Source organism: Phaethon aethereus (genome assembly GCF_964289735.1).
Source record: "Phaethon aethereus genome assembly, chromosome: 2".
In the NCBI taxonomy this organism is placed as follows: Eukaryota; Metazoa; Chordata; class Aves; order Phaethontiformes; family Phaethontidae; genus Phaethon; species Phaethon aethereus.
In genome coordinates this window covers 505,596-525,230 of record NC_138582.1, presented here as the reverse complement: position 1 = coordinate 525,230, position 19,635 = coordinate 505,596, and the positions used below count along the sequence as shown (strand labels likewise).

Below are 19,635 nucleotides of genomic sequence, written 5' to 3'. Positions count from 1 at the left end.
ACCTTAAAAGGTCCCTTTCAACCCAGAGATTCTATGATTCTAAAACCAGATCACAAATGTGAGCCTTGTGTTTCATTCACATTTTTGCTGGCTAAATGTGGACTTGACATCTTAATTGCCCAGGGAGGAAGGAGAGACTCTTGCTGCATGCTCCACAGCCAAGGCATCAGGATGCAGAAGGACACATCTGCCTTTCCAGTCTCAGTGACCTACAGGTAGGAGGAATGCAAACAGAACTGGGGTCCCTCCTTTCACATCTGTGATGAAAGAAAGAGCTGATCTTTGACAATTGTGCCACTGGGATTGCCTTTGGGGAAAGCCAGCTGTATGAGAGAGATTCAAGCAGAGCTGGAAGCAAAAACTGCAAAGCAAAACACTTGGGAGTTGATAAGTTCTAAGGTTAAACTCAGTCCTTCCAAGTCACTGCGCTCAAAAGCCAACATCTTACAGCTAAGGCCACAGAACCAGAAAGACTTATATCCCACAGCGGGCAGCTCAGGCAGGACACCAGTCCCAGAGGCCGTACAGCTCCCTTAGCAGCGCAGGAGTCAGTCCACTTCCAGCAGAGCCAAGCGCCTCCAGATAGCACTAGGCTGCATCATCAGAGCAGTGAACCCAAGACACACTTTTTCCTATATTGAGAGAAACAATGCAAGCAATGTATATTCCCAGAATAGCCAGATTCAAGAAGAGTCACTCCAGTGAAATCTAGTACAGATAATGGACTTAATGGTAGCAGAGGTCAAAAAAGTCATCACAACTGCTGAGAGATGAGAACATGAGTTTGGAGCTCCAGTAGAGAGGCTGCACCTCAGACCTGGCATGGCAGCCCTGGTGCCATGGGGAGGGCACCACTACCACTAGCCAGGTAGATCCTCACAACTGGGCGTTCCTCAGAGATCCTCGTGCCAGTTACCTGGAGACTCAGTCTGACCAACCTGAGCAAGCGTAGGACAAGACCACAGACAGTGCATACAGACCACGTGCCATCCTAAACAATGGATCTTCCCAAATAACTGACTCCAACCATAGCAGTGTTTCATTCTCCAGTCCTCACAGCATTTGCCACAGATACTAACCTGGCTTCAGCCTTTTCTGGCCACAAGCACATAACTGCAAAACACCTGAAAGGCAGCAACTCAGCAGAGTCCCAAAGAGAAACAGCTGATACTCTGCAGCAATCGAACACCAGGCACAGCAGCCTTCGGCCAGCCTCAGGTTTGCAGCCAGACTGCCATGGCAGGCCACCTTCCCTGTGTTTGAGCAGGGACGGCAAATGGGCTCTCCTCGCTGTCAGCCTCCACACAGCACAGGAGGAGGGGATGCTCCTCGCCTGCCCACCCCAGGTAGGCCCACGACAAGATGTCGACACACGGACAGGCCTGCTGAGGCAAGGCACCTCCCAGCAGGGCAGGCGCACCGCGTGCACTGAACACTAGCAGCTCCACGTGCCCCAGCACACACCGGAGCTCAGAGCTGGGGAGGAGACCAACCCTGCACACACACAGACTGCTCCCCGGCTGCTGAGACACAGCCCTCCCTAACGCAGACTGGCCGGATTTCCGACTATTTAACCCCACATATCAGGCCCTGAGGAATGTATTTCAAATATATAAAAGTACTTAAGCATCAGGAATACATTCCAGCTAAGACAAAGCAAGCTGTCTCCAAGCCAAGGGCTCACCAGCTGCTTTTTCCCAGGCATTTAAGTGGAGACTGAGGAATGCAGTCCCCTCTGGGGCCAGAGGCAGCAACTGTTCCCCTGCAGACAGCAGGCTGCCTGAGGACAGCACGCAGGAGCAGAATGGAATCTCTGGTCCAAATGAAATGACTAACCAATTCAGGGCCACAGAAAGGAAATCCCCAAGCCAGAATTAGATCACGACACCACAATTAACACCTCACTCTTGCAAAGAGCTGTGGGGGGGTTTAATGACAGGAGCAATTCATGGTCTCAGACTGCATCTTCAACACGAAAGCAGCAGCATACAACTGCGTTCAGCAGAGGGCCCCCCTACTGAAACCAGAGCACAAGTGACCTCCACCTCAGTCCTGTACATGGGCTGGGAGGAGGCCAAAGGACGAGTGCCACTCACACATCAGCGCTGCCTGGGGCAGACAAGAAGCATGCAGTGGCATTTGCCACTGAAATAATGTGAAAGGATTAATCTGGAGAGATGTTGAGAGTATTTCATGGGACAGCATGTTCTGGCTATGGGTGAAGAACCAAAACCTAATATACCCCAAGTACTACCCAAAGATCTCTCTCCCTTTCTTGTCTATTCTACCATTTATCTCTTCCCACCCAGCCCCCTCCCTGGCATACCAGCACCTCAGGAATGGCCTTCTCCAGTATAACAAAGGGACCTGATCTACCAATCTAGTTTTCTTCTAAACCATCTTCTGACCAAAGAAAGGTCAACTAGCAATTACAAAAAAGTAATTTACTTATCTTCAATGCCACAAACACTAGCAACAGGGAAAAATGCCAAGAGTTATACAATAACCTGTTCCAATTGTTTCAACTAGGATTGTATTTTCTTGAAGCAGAAAGAGATGCATCTCCAGCACTGAGACACACCATAAAACAAACAAAAAAAACCCCATAGCAAATAAGCTCTAACCCTCAAACTTGGAAACCGAGACAAGGCAGACAAGATCAAGTTTACTAATTGGTACAGAGCAAGGGATACAGACTACAGCAGACTGTACACTCAGGGTTCATGGAAGAACATTTGGGGGACTGGCAAAGTCTTAAAAAAGAGCTGAGTGTCCCTGTGTGGAAGGAGACAGCAGGAGATTTTCAGACACAAAAGACACAAACAACTCCTCTGAACAGGAAGAGTACAAAGAATAGGAAGGTGCCAAAGCAGCTCTCAGGGGAACAGCTCCGACATACACCATTAAATACCCTGAACTAGAAATGGAAAAAAGAGTCAGAAACCGCAGAGAACCTTGCAATGCAAGAGCTCTGCGGGCCGTCATATCCCTCTGCCTCAGCACACAGAGTGTCTTACCATCCACCACACTCTTTCACCACTGTTCCCACACAGCAAACTACTGTTCCAAGTTTCTGTCTGGGAGATGGTGAAACAAGGTTATGAAATCCAGGAATATTCAGGGGACATACATAACGGGTCAGAGGAGACCTAAAGAGGTTAACCTAGTCCTGCCTTCACCTCCAACCATCAATGAAACACCACCTAAATCATTCCTGGCAGATATTCAGACAATAGCCAAAGGGAATAACGAGAGATCTTAGAGGTGCAAGCAGATCAGGTAATCAGCAAATGCTCTGTAGGGCCACTGGAATATCGCATTTACGCTTTAGAGACAGCATCCTGGAACATGAGCAAAGGAAGATGAACCTATGCCAGTAACTGTCACTGAGGAACAGGAGGAATCCCAAAGGTGCAAACTCATTCCAAGCAGCCAACGTAGCAGCCGATGTACCAAAAGACATGGAAGATGTTATTAACCACATGGCAGAGACATATCTAGAGGTTTACAATAACCAGGTCAGCTGAACCCAGGGGAAAGACTGAGTAGGTGCTTTCACTGACGACCTCCCTACACTGTACAAAGCCAGTGCAAAGGGAGATTTGGTGAGAGGCAGCACCACTGAGGCCATAGTCACCTAAATCTTCTTTAACTCTTTGCTTCACTGAACCTCTCTGCTACCCAGTATGCCTTTTTACCTCACTGTTACACTCATTTAAACTTTCTCTGAGACCTGAGCTCCTTTCAAGATCCCCATAGGGCAGCACACGCACACACTGCCTAACAACGAAGTTGACTACAACTACACACCTTGGAGCTCATAGAGAAGTTATTACGAAATCAATTCTTATTTGTAGACCTTAAAGCACAAAGTCATTTCTGTGCTCTTCTTTCCTGTTCCTTTGTTTGTATGTCCAAGAATTGTATGTCCAAGAGTTTTATCAGCTTTTTTCCCCACAACTGAGCCTATACTCAACTACTAGCACTCCAGCACAAATCCTTAATCCCCCTAGTCATCACCCAGGATTTCTAAGACAGAGTTACCGCACAGAGAGAAAAGGATGAGGGTGAAATGGCCTGCACTTATTTCAACTTCCGGGCAGCAGCACATTCAGAATACCTGGCTTTTGGAGAAACAAAACTACATCCATTTGTACCCATTAACTCATATAGCTCCTGAACTCCTGGAAGGAACAGAGAGGCATGCCAAGTCTGCGCACAGGTCTCCTAATGATCAAGTGAAACCAGTTTCTTGACTGGTTTTGTTAAACAAATGTAGTTTGCAGTTTTGACAAAGCCTGTGATGCAAAGAATTCACATGCAGAACAAGAGAATGTGCCCACCACACACTCAAGCCTTAATGGGCACCAAAGCTGGCTCAGTCTCATTGCAGCATGGCAAACCATGGAGAAGTCCAGTCACTGATGATTTGTGGTTCCCTGACTTTCTCAGGGAAGTGCTATTAGTACGGAGAGATTAAAAGGAGCAGCTTTACTCCTCCATGGAAGTAAATAAAACCCAAGATCCTCCTTGCAGGCCCCAGATGCCAGGAAATTAAAAGCTGCTCTTAATTAGCTTTGCAAGGCCCCACCTTGTCTTGGGAAAGTGACAAACAGTGCTCTCATGTTTCACCCTGCTCAGTGCAGCAGGATCCCAGGCTCTGGACAAAGGACACCCATGCTCTTGCCCCAGGCCAATGGCAGCCAAACAGGAGGAACCACTGAAAACCAGACTGTTTCTACCAGCCTAGAAATGGCCTTGCCAAGATGCAAATAGCAACAAGCCAGAACAGGAAGGAATCTGCACTGGACACTCCTCTCCCTGGTGTTCTAGCCAGGTGTCCATCTCGGAATTTTCAGTGCAAGGTAATAATCAGGGAGTAGGAAAAAACAGTTTTCTGCACTGGGCCAAATTTGTCATGGGAAGTAAGGAAAAAGCAAAGCAGAGAAACTGCAACCCCTCCATTAGACATCCCTAGAGCTTGCCTCTTCAGCACCACCACTATTCAAAAATTTGGTATCAATGCTAGCTCTTGAATTTCTTTTTTCCCCCCCTCTCTGCATGACCCCACAGCCTGTTCCCCAACCTCATGACACTTCCTGCCCAGGTATCCTTCCAGCAGAAGGTCTCCAGCAGCCTGTCCCTCTGCATACTCCTGCTGGCACAGAAGAGAGGTCTCCTCCCTTCTCCACATTGACTTGTTCATAATTTTCAGTCCCTACTCAGCTCCACCCTCTCTTCCTCCTACACCAGGCCCTACGAGCTCTGCTCCACCCAGGTTTATTCCGACCTTTCCCTTTTGCCTTCCCATACTCCAAACCTGAGCACGCCTCTGAAAGCTCATGAAGAGCCTCTGGATCCCTGTTCATAAAGCTCCACTCCTGGGCTGTGACCAGTTCCGTCTGACACCTCCAAATTCCTCCTCTGAATTCCAGACTGCGTTCATTCCTTTCTGGTGAGGCCTGCACCTCTGAAGCGCTCAGGGAGAGTGGACTAAATGAGTCAGGTGGCTTTTGTAGCTCTAATGTAATGACTTAGCAGGCTGTATCCTTGAAATCTATACCCCTAGCTGAAGGGCCTGCTGTTTATCCTGCTGCTGTAGCGTGCTACACACTCAGAGTCCTGCAGAAATCACTTTATGCAAGACAGGTAGAGCAGAAATCAGCACAGAGCAAGGCATTTCCTCCTCTGGAATTCAGACAACCTCACAAAGAGCAGAGAGAACTTACCAAACGGATTTTATCATTTTCCATTAAATCATGCTGTATCACCCTGGCAGCAAATCCCTGCAACAAGGTAGCAGATGCTACTAACACAGACATAATCTATCACTTCAAACCACCAGAATATAGCCACCATAACAAAAAACCTGGACTTAAAACAGGCAAGATTCTACACAGGACAAATGAAAAAAGAAGCAAGAGCAGACAGAAGAGTATTTGGTACCGCAGGATGGAGAGAAACAAATGTTCACTTCTACAGCTTGGAAGAGAGAGTTCAGCAAGGCGCAGTGGTGTCATTCAGAAATGCCAGAAGGAAGGCAGATCCTCTAATCAGATCAAGAGCAAAGCAGCAGCAGGAAGGGGATGTAGGAAGTTCTGGTACAGAAGAAAATGGTGCCACCAAAAGAGCAAGAGATTGCCAGTGTGTTTCCGGACTCTGGAACAAGTGGAATAAAGGCAAATAAAAGCACGTCAGACAGAAGTGGCCTAGTAGGTAAGAAAAGCCACAGAAGAGGAGTCAGATAAATTCAGATATTTTCAAAGTTGTTTGCTAACTGTAAAACAAGATGACCTTTCCAAAAGCCAGCCACCCCTCCATTCTTTTGCTTCAAAAGTTCTCTCTACATGGAAGCCTTCCCCAAAAATCCAGCTTGAGCACTTAAAAACAAACTTGCTCTGGTGAAACATGCTACCAAAACCTGTATATACTCTCTCAATCTTGTTTTTCTAACTGATCTCCATTTGCTGCTCTCCTTTCCCACCCCTACACACACATCTCAGTAGTCCTTTAAACTCTTCTCCCAATGAATGGGTACACACAGCCCCATTCTGTGAAACAATCACACTTACCTTCCCATCCTCCTTCATGGTAAGCACAAAACCTGCTCCCAGTCTCTCTCTCACAGAAAAGCTATGTTTCTATGAAGTGCTCCTCAGCGGGAAAGCATCCTCCCTACCCCAACCAAAGACCTCTTCCATTGCCCTCCTCAGGGAACACTTGTGCCCGAATCGAGTATTGTTCTCCTCTCTTTTCCCTGATAGAGGGGCAATTTATTTTCAATTTTCATCCCATATCCAACTTGTATAACATGCAGATTCTTACTCCTACGTTAGTCTGTCCCTACCCACATGGTCCCCAACACTAATATCCTTAAATAATGCCCTTCCTGCACATGATTTTTGTGCCTGGCACCCAACAGTGCACCTCTTCACTGCTCAAGTTCCATTAGGACACATATTGGGTCAAACCTCAGATGGATCTAATCTTTCATCCTCATTCCACCAAACTGCAGACCTCCTTATCAACTGCCTCCAGACCAACGGTGGCATCAGCTGGAGGAAACCTGGTAGGGGCCTGGAAAGGGGAAAGACTGTGGGGCCTACTTCTGCTCGCTCTTCCTGACGTGTCTCCAGGGTGCAGCATCTCTAGGTAGCATCCACCAGCTCCTCAGCCTTCTTCAGGAGCAGTTAGCACTCAGGAGTGCTCTGTTTGTTTCCCCTCCTGTTCCCCAGCTGCATGTATTTGACACTCACCTTGCTGGTGAGGGAGAGGGCATTTAGGTTTTGTTAGGTATGGGCTGATACCCACCATGACTGAAGAAAGCCTATAGCAGCTGCAGACAGTACTTGATACGGAAGAGTGCGAGTACAGCAAGTCCAAAACAATACTTCCTCTAAGTCTCTCCTGGGATATGCAGCACAAGCAAGTTAGTGTCTTTGTATATACTTAATTTTTGGTTGTTTTCTCTTCCATGAACTGGTCCGCTTCTTTCCTGAGCTCATGTAAACTGCGAGCATCTATTACATCATATGGCAAGTAGTTCCACACTTCAGCTTAACTACATTTTGCAAGAAAAATTACTTCATTTATTCTGAACTGAGACTTTTTTGGTTTCACTTAATGCCTTCCAGTCCTCATGCAGGAAGAAACAGCGGTCAGTTGCTCCCTGTTGATTCCCTCCAGGCCATCTGTGATACTCCAGACCTCTGTCATCTGATTGAGGAGTGGCACTATCTTTTTCATACAGACTAAAAAGATCTTGTAAGCCTTTATTTTCTTGTGCAAAAGCTGTTGTGTATTGGGTCTGAACACGCCATTTTCTGCTCCTCGTTCTCTGTACCTCTTCTGACTTTACTATATCTCTTTTGAGACTAGAGGACCAGAATCTTATCTGTCTGTTCTCTATTATTTTTCTAATAATTCTTTGCCAAAAGAGTCTAAAAATCTGGGGAAACTCAAGGACCAGAGAGGAACCCATGATCCCAGGATAGGTCTGACATTCCCAAGCCAAACAGACATTAACAGCTGGAGTTAAAGAACAGTGTTCACAAATACACGTTCTTTGGGTGACAACAGGAAGGAGACACAGTGCTTAGGACAGATACACAGTACCTACTTTCACAGGCAGGATTATATCTATCTGATCACAGACTAAATAACATGCCAGTATAAAATTTGCATTTATAATCCAAAAGATGCTCTTCAAAAGCTAACCAAAATCCAGTAATACCTCAGTCCAAAGGGGTTCAATGTAAACACAAGGTAGGACTGTGACTATTCAGCAAGATACGAAGCAGTTGAACAGCGCACAGATCAGCAAGTTCACTGCAGATATGTCGCAATTCTCCTCCTCTGCAGAAAAGACACTCATTCCTAAGTCCTAACCTGCCTGTAACACACATTTTCCAGTAGTTTGAGAAATATCCCTGCCTAAAGTATAACAAGATCCCAAGCTATGTGATGGAAGAGAGCTGAAAAAGCATCATACTAGTGTCTCCATACCTGAACAACGTGCCCTCACAACTGAATCCCACTAGCAGCCTGGCTCACAGCAATTCAAAGGAAGACAAGCAGGAAAGACAGAGAGAACGCAAAAATATTAGAGACATCAGGAGAGCAAGAATCTGCCATTTACTATACAAAAGAATCTGTTTAGGTAGGGATGCATAAATTGTACAGTTTAACAAAAGCGAACCAAATTATTTTGGCCTGAATCAAAAACAAGTTTTTGGTTTGCATGTTGGGGTTGTGGGTTTTTTTTACAGATTTCATGGCAAATTTCATAACATGTCAGTAATTCAACAAGAAACTTTGAAACAAAAATAATCACCTATTTCTCAACTTTTTAAATAAAATGGTGACGTAGTCTACATTCGGTGACGAGCATCTATCCAAACAATCTGCTGTCAAATACTTTCTCTCTCTGGCACAAGTAATACTTAACTAACTTCTTTAAAATGGTGCAATTTCCACAGGGGATATGTGGTAAAATTTCCTCCAGAATATCTTATAGCCCAGTAATGTCTTAAGGCCTTCTCCTTCCTGAGAGCAGGTTCAAATTCCAGTTCTTGTTTGCAGTGTCCTATGCTCCGAATTACCCAGCAGAACAGGAACATCATCATTTCAGTTCCTGCTGAATAGTACTTTAGGGCCCAAACACAAGAGCCTGGCCTGTACCTGAGACTCCTGCCTTGTGAAACCAAACCCTGTGGGAGTCAGAGAAGTCTCGGTCGAGCTGGCAGCTCTCTGCTGAGCAGATCCCCAGTCCTTTGCTTCTACAGAGAAATCATGTCGGCATGGTATATGACAGCACACAAAGGATTTATCATCAGTTACCTGTGCAGAGAGCTCTGTGGCTAAACAGGACTGTGAGAGAAGTTGCAAGTGCAGGCTGAAGTCCCAGACACTAAGTGTAAGGCACCTCTATCAGTGTTAATAAACTTATTTGATACTTTTTGTGGTTTACAAATTAAACAGGAGTTTTTAAATTTGTATTGTGCTTTACTTATAGCAGCAAGCATGGCACACCGGACTGCTGATTTATGCTGATTTCGGCGTCGCAGGCAGGAGACCCCTTTACCGAGCAGACGAGCTCACCCTTACAGTGCCCACCAACCCGCCAGCGAGGAGCTCTCCTTCCCGTGGCGAGCTGGTCCCACAGCCGAGGCGCTTGGCCCCGCCGACTCCGGCAGCCTCTCTGCTCCGCTGCCCGGTCCCAGAATGGGCGAGAAGCACGGGGAGGTCGCCGGGGCTCGGACAGCCCAAAGCCGTGCTCCTCACCGAGGACACGGACAGCGAAAGCGGCGCAGCCGGGAGAAGGCCGCTCCTGGGAGCGGGGCTGGCTAGGCCGGGGCAGCGCCCGCCTGCTCCGCTCACGGGCCACCGAGAGGCGGCCTCGGCAGAACGGCGGAAAGGGGCGGCCTCCCGCGAGGCCCGGCCGGGCTCCGACGGCCTCCAGCCCCGCGAGGCCCGGCCGGGCCAGGCCAGCGCCGGAGCGCGGGAGGCCCGCGGCGGGCCGCGGCCTCACCTTGGGCAGCTCCCGGAGCTGGTTGGCGTCCAGCAGCAGCTCCTCCAGCGAACGGCTGTAGCGGTAGATCTCCTCGGGCACGGCCTGCAGTGAGCAGTGCCGCCGGTCCAGCGCTTCCACGTGCCGGTTGCAGCGCCAGAGCGGCGGCATGCACCGCAGCATCGCGCCGGGGCTCAGCAGCGATCGGCTCCGGGCGCGCAGGGGCGGGCCCGGGCGGGAGCCGCCGCGCCGGGAAGGGGCCTGCCTGAGGGAGGGCCCGGATGTACGGGGGGGCGGGCGCTCCGGCAGGGCCGCGGCGGCCCCGGTTCCGCTGTTTCGGCTGCGCCTCGGCTCCGCGCAGCCCCTCGGGCCTGGCCGCCGCGCTCGGGCCCCGCCGCTCCCGCCCGGGCCCGGTCGGCACCTGGGGCCGCACCGCCCCCCGCGAGCGTCCCTGGGAAACGGAGTCCGCTCCCGCCCTGCCCCGCGCCCGCCCCGGCCCCGCCCGGCCGCCCCCCGGGCCGGAGCGCAGGGCCCCGCCCGCCGCTGCCGGCCGGGGCCGCCAGGCCCGAGCCGAGCGGGCGGCTGGCGGGGCGGCGGCTGCCGGCGGCAGGTGCCGGGGGAATAAACGGGAGCCGGCTTTGAAAGCAGTAACCAGCACTACTGCTGGCGGTGCCTTACCTCCGCGGTGCCGCACCGCGTGCCGAAAGCCAGCCCAGCGCCAGCCGCCGCCCGGAAAGCTCTTCGTCTTCACCCATGAGAAGTAACAGCCAAAGGGAAAAACAACCCCAACTTTACTTATATGGTGAACGCTGTAAGGGCTTCCTAAATAATTTGTATACACACACTCTTAATTGGCAGCCACTAGATACCAAGTTCATAATGTGAGACATTAGGAAAATACTTCAAAAAAAGCCCATGCCGCTGTGTAAAGTCCTGTGAGGTATCAATATTTCTCTTTTAAAAGACTAGTTAGACTAAAGGTATGAAGGCAAGCGGAAGTATGAAACAGGTTCTCTACAAAAAGAGCTCAAACGATGCCTACATGCAGAAGAACAAGTCAAGGGGGACACAACAAGGGCTTGTAAAACAAGTGCTGTGAAAGGAGAAATAAAGAACAGCAATCACCATCTCCCCACACAGCAAGGCACAATCATGACAGATGAGGTTTAAAATCTACATGGGCATTCAGTTCTGGGACGTATTGCCTAGGATGTTGCTTTATGACAAAAGCATAAAGTCCAAAGTAAGTTGTTACCTCCAAGTTGTCCACAGGACAATGTGGCCGTCTTTGTTCTCATCCTGTATTACTTTCACAGTTTCCTGGTCTCTTTATCACTCTTTATCTTCCTTGCCCAGTAATTTCTGCTCATTTAAGTTTATTACGTCTTAATTTCCCACCTCCAGCCCAGCTGTTTCACCCAGTCATTACACTCATCTCCTCTCCCAACACGACTTTGTCCTAGCTGTTTTTGCCTTGCACACAGGTCTCCACCTCCACACCAGTTCTTCGAGTTGACATTTTTTTCACAGTAAAACATTTAGAGTTAAATTGTTCATGCCTCACTGTTAGAACGTGGCATCTCTTCACTCACGCACTTGTGTGACACCAGGCAGAGCCCCGCACCCCAGGAACAGCCTCGGACAGCAGCCAACCCAAGGCAGCACACAGGCACAGGCTCCTTCGACATACTCTGCTTTCTTCGTACTGCAAAGAACTAGAAACATTTCTGCAACAAATAGAAATGAAAAGTGACTAATAAATGAATGACATTAAAGAGTGAGGCACTAGCACTTCTGAAAAGCAGGAGGAGGAGAGAGTTATCCAAGCAACTGCAGGGCGTTTCAGCTTCACTGTTAGTAATGGGCAATGGCTTGAAATTCTGAAGGAAGGAATTTTGAAACATTTTGGTTTATTAATCTTTCGTTTGCCTCAATTGCAGTGTATTCTATAATAAAGGAGTCATGCCACATTAACCTATGACTTAACACTATTTTGTTTTTCTGGGCAAAAGTGTAAAGCATCAGTTGGTGTAGTATCCCATCAGAAATCACAAAGGTAGCTAGGGAAAAAAAAGGGGGGTGACTACAGGAACTGTAAGATAGATGATGACTCAGCCATCAGGAAATGGAAAGATAAGATTTAAATTTTAAGACCAGCTCTAAGCATTTGTACCAAAATGCAGGAATGTCCCAGCTGTGTTTCCCAGAAAATGGAGGGGCAGCACAACACAGTAAAAACTGTGGTATTTACAAGATGGTTTCATCAATAGGTCTGCCTAAATTTCAGCACAAGTACAAGGTTATGTCAGAGACAAAGAACAAAAATTTCAGTTATGCACAAGGCTCACGGGCTAGACATGATGTAGGAGAAACAGAAAAAATTTGCCCAGAATAGAAAGCAGCTCAAAAGGGTACCTGTGAGGGAGCTGAAACTATGATGAGTGCTTGGATGTATCCAATGAACATAGTAGACAGGTAGATGACTGACCACATAGGTACTTGTAGACATCTGAAATGCCTAGGTTCTGGTCACTTATAGTTCAAGAAAAAAAATGAGCTTACAAATCGTGTTTCTGTGTCAGACTAGCTACTAGAACCATCAGAATAACTGAAAACTCTTAAGGAAGGAGATTTTATAAATTTGATTCATCTAGCCTACTAAAACTAATAATAGCAAGAAATCATATCCTATGAAAGTACATGAATAAGGGTAAAAACAAAAAAGAGACCCATTGAAGCTAAATGAAGATATTAATACAAGAGCACATATGAAACTGGTTGCTAATGTTAGGTTTCCAACTTCAGCAAGCTGGGAAAAAAAAATCTATCTGTAAATCTCAGCATTTAAGATAGAATCATCAAATCATAAAGGTTGGAAAAGACATTTAAGATCATCAAGTCCAACCATCAAACCGACACCACCATGCCCACTAAACTATGTCCTGAAGTGCCACGTCTACAAGTTTTTTGAATACCTCCAGTGATGGTGACTCCACCATCTCCCTTAGCAGCCTGTTCCAATGCTTGACCACTCTCTCCGTAATATCCAATCTAAACCTCCCCTGGCACAACTTGAGACCATTTCCTCTCGTCCTATCACTAGTTACTTGGGAGAAGAGACCAACACCCACCTCACTACAACCTCCTTTCAGGTGGCTGTAGAGAGCGATGAGGTCTCCCCTCAGCCCCCTCTTCCCCAGACTGAACAACCCCAGTTCCCTCAGCTGCTCCTCGTAAGACTTGTTCTCCAGACCCCTCACCAGCTTCGTTGCCCTTCTCTGGACACACTCAAGCATCTCAATGTCCTTCATGTAGTGAGGGGCCCAAAACTGAACACAGGATTCAAGGTGCAACCTCACCAGTGCTGAGTACAGGGGCACGATCACTTTCCTACTCCTGCTGGCCACACTAGTGCTGATACAGGCCAGGATGCTGTTGGCCGCCTTGGCCACCTGGGCACACTGCCAGCTCATGTTCAGACAGCTGTCAACCAGCACCCCCAGGTCCTTTTCTGCCGGGCAGCTCTCCAGCCACTCCTTCCCAAGCCTGTAGCGCTGCATGGGGCTGTTGTGGCCGAAGTGCAGGACCCGGCACTTGGCCTTGTTGAACATCATACAATGGACCTCAGTCCATCAGAAGCCTATCTGCAGAGCCTTCCAACCCTCAAGCAGATCAACACTCTCACCCAATTTGGTGTCATCTGCAAACTTACTGAAGAAGCACTGGATCCCCTCATCCAGATCATCAATAAAGATATTGAACAAGACCAGGCCCAAAACTGAGCCCTGGGGAACACCACTTGTGACTGGCCACCAACTGGATTTAACTCCGTTTACCACAACTCTTCGGGCTCGGCTGTCCAGTTAGTTTTTCACCCAGCGAAGAATGGGGTGAAAAATACATATCTAATATGTCTATACACATATATCTAATACACATATCTAAGCTATGAGCCACAAGTTTCTCCAGGAGAATGCTGTGGGAGATGGTGTCAAAGGCTTTACTAAAGTTCAGGTAGACAACATCCACAGCCTCTCCCTCATCCACTAGGTGGGTCACCTCGTCATAGAAGGAGATCAGGTTGGTCAAGCAAACCAGAAGACAAGAAGGACTTGGGGGCCCTGGGGGGTGAAAAGCTGGACATGAGCCAGCAATGTGCGCTCACAGACCAGAAGGCCAACTGTATCCTGGGCTGCACCCAAAGCAGCGCATCCAGCGGGGCAAGGGAGGAGATTCTGCCCCTCTGCTCCACTCTGGGGAGACCCCCCTGCAGTGCTGCATCCAGCTCTGGAGCCCTCAGCACAGGAAAGACATGGACCTGCTGGAGCGGGGCCAGAGGAGGCCACAACAATGCTCAGAGGGATGGAACATGTCTCCTGTGAGGACAGGCTGAGAGAGTTGGGGTTGTTCAGCCTGGAGAAGAAAAGGCTCTGGGGAGACCTTATTGCAACCTTCCAGTAGTTAAAGGGGGCTGATAAGAAAGATGGGGACAGACTTTTCAGCAGGGCCTGTAGTGACAGGATGAGGGGTAATGGTTTTAAACTAAAAGAGGGTAGATTTAGACTAGATCCAAGGAAGAAATTTTTGACGATGAGAGTGATGAAACCTTGGCCCAGGTTGCCCAGAGAGGTGATCGATGCCCCATCCCCGGAAACATTCCAGGTCAGGTTGGATGGGGCTCCAAGCAACTTGCTCTAGTTGAAGATGTCTCTGCTTATTGCAGGGCAGTGGACTAGATGGCCTTGAAAGGTCCCTTCCAGCCCAAACTGTTATATGATTCTATGATTCATTCCTCCACCCTGCAGTGCCTGAAAGTTCAAGCCATTGCATTTTCTGTTTTCACTAGAAAACTGCACCCTATTCACCATGCAGTTTCATTAAATGACAGGTTCATCAGGAAGGTTAGACCTAGAGCATGTCCTGAAAAACAGCCACACAGCTCTTTCTGTTGCAGACTGCTGCCCTGGATCAGCTGGTTTTGCTGGTATTCTCTTCCTTCAGCTTCAGAACCACCCTGGAATATTGTTAGATCTATCACCCATGGAGGCACCTAGAACAGCTTCAGCAGAAATTCACTGAAACAGGCCCAGAAGAAAAAATTCCTGTCTAGAAGCCCCAAGTACTTCAGATTCCTAGCCATCTAGAAGAGGATCAAAGACAGTGGGAGAAGCAGAAGTGTACAAAGGGCCCTGATGACAGCCACTCTTGACTAGTTCAGTGGAACTTGCATAGATTCTGGGATGAGAAAATTCACCAGGTCCAGTGCTGCATGATGCCCCAGAATGAGGATTTAGCTAGCGGTGCACGAATTGACACAGCCTCTAATTTAGGAAAACCCGTATCTGTAAATTGTTGCTATCTGAAGCATATTCATGCCATGCTTGCTCTGTTCTATACTTTTGTCTAGGAAGCATCCTGCACAGGCCCCTGCCTTGGGCAGGATGGGCCGTTTGTCTGAAACGGTAGAGCTGTCACTTAGTGCAAGTGACTTAAGTCAGTGGCTTACTCTGTAGAAAGCAAGGACTGGGCATTGAAAGAACAGATGAAAACCTCAGGTAATACAGTCCCATTTATGGAAAACTAACCCATTGCCAAGGCAGTTTTATGAAGAGTGGGGAAAAGACTGCCAAGGTGAAAGAAGATGGGTAAAAGAATAGGAAGACCCACAGCTTCAAGGCTCAAGTCCTGGATCAGTCCCTGGGAATTACAAGTTATATCTAAGAGGAAATAAGGGTACCCGCAGTGCAAAATGCACATGCAAGAGAGGTATCTTTGCCAGCAGTACCAGGTCTTTGCAGTAAAGACATATCATCACTGAGAGGTCTAATGTCAATAGGAACAGAAGAGAGAAAGCTGAAGCTCTGCTTCAGGATCTGTGTGAGAGATTCAGGCATGGCCTGTCAGTAAAGACTGACAGACTGCTTTGGTAGTGCTTTGCCAGTGAAAAGTCTCGTAACTAGCTCATACAAAAATTTAAAAAATCAGGTTATTTCAACTACCCTTGTGTTTAGCTAGAGATAAAGGACTATTGTCTTAGAAGCATGAACACTAACTAGCCTTCTACAGTACTATTAAGTCCTGTCTTCCTGTTAGGTATGCTTTTTTAGAAGGATGGGGCATTCATGCCTGTGTTGGCAATATACAGTCCTGTCATTCTGGCTGTCTCCAAGAGCCTAATCATCATAAAAACGAAGATCTACAGAAGAGACAGCACATACAGGAAAATGCTGACAAGTGAGAATTTTACTGTATTCATACTGAAAATTGAACAATTTGCCTGTAATGAAGATAATGCAGGCAGATAGTCTGTCCAACTGCCAATAAGCTACTGAAAAACCTTCTTGTGTACCTACTTTGCTTCAGACTGCTATTTCCCAATTTGGTCTTTTCCTGCTCATCTACTATGCAGGAATACACCAGTAATCCACAGGATATACAGTATTTAAATTTGTACACAATTCAACATCAGGAACTAGACAAAGAACAGCATTCCACGGGTTAAGGCTCTGAAATGTGAGGTCCTGGGCCAAAAAAACCCACCAGTGGTATGCGGCTCTATAATTAGGTGTATATATGCAGGATTTAAGCTGGTGATTAGTTATCCCTTTTGCCCAAGCATTCCAATCCAAGGCAAGGGACTCAGGAAAATGTGTTTCAAAGCTGGGGTAGGTAGGGTAGCGAGAAACAGGAGTGACAGATACAGGAGTGGACTGGAACCAGTTTAAGATGAACTCAGATGAAAGTCTCATGGAATCATGAAATACCTGACTGAGCTTACTCAAGCACCTGTATCTGTTGGGAGAGACCTCAAGCCTTGCTTTTCAGGGAAGCAATCCTATTAAGAGGTAGGAGAGGTCTCAGTAGAGAGCACAAGTGCAGGAGCATGCAAGCTCTCTTTTCCCTGTTAACTGAAATGATACCAGTTCCAAAACTTGGGAACCAATCCTGCAGAGCTGGTACCAGGCTTCTGTGGCGCAGGTATTTATTACATAAATACGTCTCACCTCCACTTAAGCTGTATCCTTTTTAAAACAGTGCCTTTGGGCCTCAGGGAAGGCCCACAGTCTCACGAGAGCTAAAGTTTGTGACCCTTCTGCCGATAAGGAACCACTGATGCAGAATGAAGACATGAAAGCCCACCTAGAGCAGCCCCTTGGCCTCTAGTTTCCACCAATGCTGTTTCCATTAGGGATTAGAAAAGGCAAACTCTTTACTGGTCAGACCCAGTCTGTAAGCTCCAGCACTTAGGCAAAAAGGTTTCATCCTTACACCAAACATTTTTGGGATGTTTTCATTAAAACCTAGAGCCTCCTCTGACAGTTGCCACCAGACAGAGCTATTCAATAGTTTACACAGCTGCACCCAGACAGCCTGCTGCCATAAATAAGGCAACAAAGCATCCCAGCTGCTCTGTTCTGTTTCTGTTCGATCACTTCTGGTACTAGGAAAGTTACACACACTGTGCTTCAAGATATATATGGGCCTCTGTGACACATCAGAGCTACCAGTATGATTATCACTATCAGCATACCTAAACATACAGGCTTGAGGAGCTACAGGGAGACAAATTTGAACAGGTTTAGACTTCTTGTGTCTTTCAGGCAATTACAGCAGACCTGTGCCAGAATCTTAATGAGACCAGCACAATTCTCTGTCCTAACTTAGGGTTGCAAATCTAGGAAAGTCCATTGGTGTGGAGTCATGTGGCAAGGTTTCCAGATGTTGAGGCTGCTTCTGCAAAAAGCCTATTCTGAATTGCCCACATTTTTTCAAATAATTCACCCCAAAGACCAATGATGTCAAAGGACCAATTGAGAAAGCCCTACACAGACAAAACTACCTGAAAACTGTTACTCTGCAGAGTGGTGTATTCCATCAACAGGAAAAGTCTTAAAAAGCCTGAAGGTGAAATAACTTGAAGACACCTTGTTACCCTGTCAGAAAACTGTTCAGACTACAACCATTTGAGAAGAGCAATATCAAGGAAGATTGAAGCCTGACTAACAGGCCAACGCAGAGGTACCCATTCCTTCGTCTGTACTCCTACCACATCCACCTGAAGACATCTACAAATTTTCCCAGTTTTCTGAGAAAGCATAACACAAAATACAATAATTAGAAAAATATGTGATTAAACGTGAGTTGATGATTGCACAGACAACTCTGAAGCATCATGTAAGAGGGAATGGGGAGGGAATGGTGAGAGGCCATCAATAAATTCAGGGAAGGGACCAACGCAACCAGTGTTCTCAGGAACTGACAGGCTGGCTCATCCGCCCATGGCAACAGCCTGCCAGTTTCTCCAAAGGGAGGCTGTCATGGTGCAACTTTGTGCTTCTCTGGTCACACGTGTCATCCTTTTAGTCACCGACAGCTTCAGGCTTGTACAGTCACCTAGAAGGCTAACTATATGGATGGTGAAACCCTCAGAACTTGCCCCAAGAGAGGAACACCACAACATCCAGCACCACACAGGACACCCAACAGTTATCCCCATAATCTTCTCATCCTTTTCTGAGCAACAGCTTTCCATGTCAGAATCCCCCACTGCTGAATAAACCATTTTAAATTTAAACACCAGACTATATCCACTTATGCCAAGATTAACATGCTACTGACCTGCCATGCTAGCCTGTTAAATGTGTATTTCTACACCTGCTTCAAAATCCTAAATCATGACACACATGTACCTTTGGCCTAAATCAGATTTCTGTTAAGATCTATCAAGACATTTGGCGGTTGGACTAGATGACCTTTAAAAGATCCCTTCCAACCCAAACTATTCTACAATTCTATGATCCCAGGGGAAAAAAAGCCCTTCCTCATTCAATTTTTTTTTCTATTTAGGATTATATTTTGTCAGCTACTCCTAATCAATTTGTTTAGCTCATACTATAGCATTTTAATTAACATTGTACAACATGTGATCTTATGATTCATAGAATAACAGAATGGTTTGGGTTGGAAGGGACTTTTTAAGGTCATCTAGTCCAACCCCCTGCCATGAGCAGGGATGTCTTCCACTAGACCAGGTTGCTCAAAGCCCCATCCAACCTGACCTTGAACATTTCTAGTGATGGGGCATCCACAACTTCCCTGGGCAACCTCTTCTGGTGTTTCACTATGCTCATCATAAAAAAATTTCATCCTTATGTCCTATCTAAACCTACATTTTTTCAGCTTAAAACTGTTGCCCCTTGGTCCTGTCACTACAGGCCTTGGTAAAAAGTCTTCCCCTGTCTTTCTTTTTCTTATAAGCCCTCTTCATATACTGAAAGGCCACAATAATGTTTCCCTGAAGCCTTCTCCAGGCTGAAGAGCCACAACTCGTTCAGCCTTTCTTCATAGCAGAGCTGTTCCAGCCCTCTGAGCATTTCTGTGGCCTCCTCTGGACTCACTCCAACAGGTCCATGTCTCTCCTGTGCTGAGGGCTCCAGAGCTGGACGCAACACTGCAGGGGGGTCTCACCAAAGTGGAGCAGAGGGGCCGAATCCCCTCCCTCAACCTGCTGGCCACACTGCTTTGGATGCAGCCCAGGACACAGTTGGCCTTCTGGTCTGTGAGCGCACGTTGCCAGCTCCTGTCCAGCTTTTCACACCCCAGTACCCCCAAGTCCTTCTCAGCAA

At 47.3% G+C, this 19,635-nt stretch overlaps 1 protein-coding gene across 1 annotated transcript in view; it reads right to left on the bottom strand.

Annotated features, from left to right (window-relative positions):
* Window positions 1-10,192, bottom strand: part of SCRIB (scribble planar cell polarity protein) — a gene marked incomplete at both ends in the record, with an annotated part of 119,655 nt that extends 109,463 nt beyond the window's left edge. The window contains one exon of the mRNA XM_081996305.1: window positions 10,031-10,192. Coding sequence (XP_081852431.1) covers window positions 10,031-10,192 — 162 coding nt within the window. The remainder of the gene's footprint in view (window positions 1-10,030) is intronic.
* Between the last annotated feature and the right edge of the window lie 9,443 nt (window positions 10,193-19,635).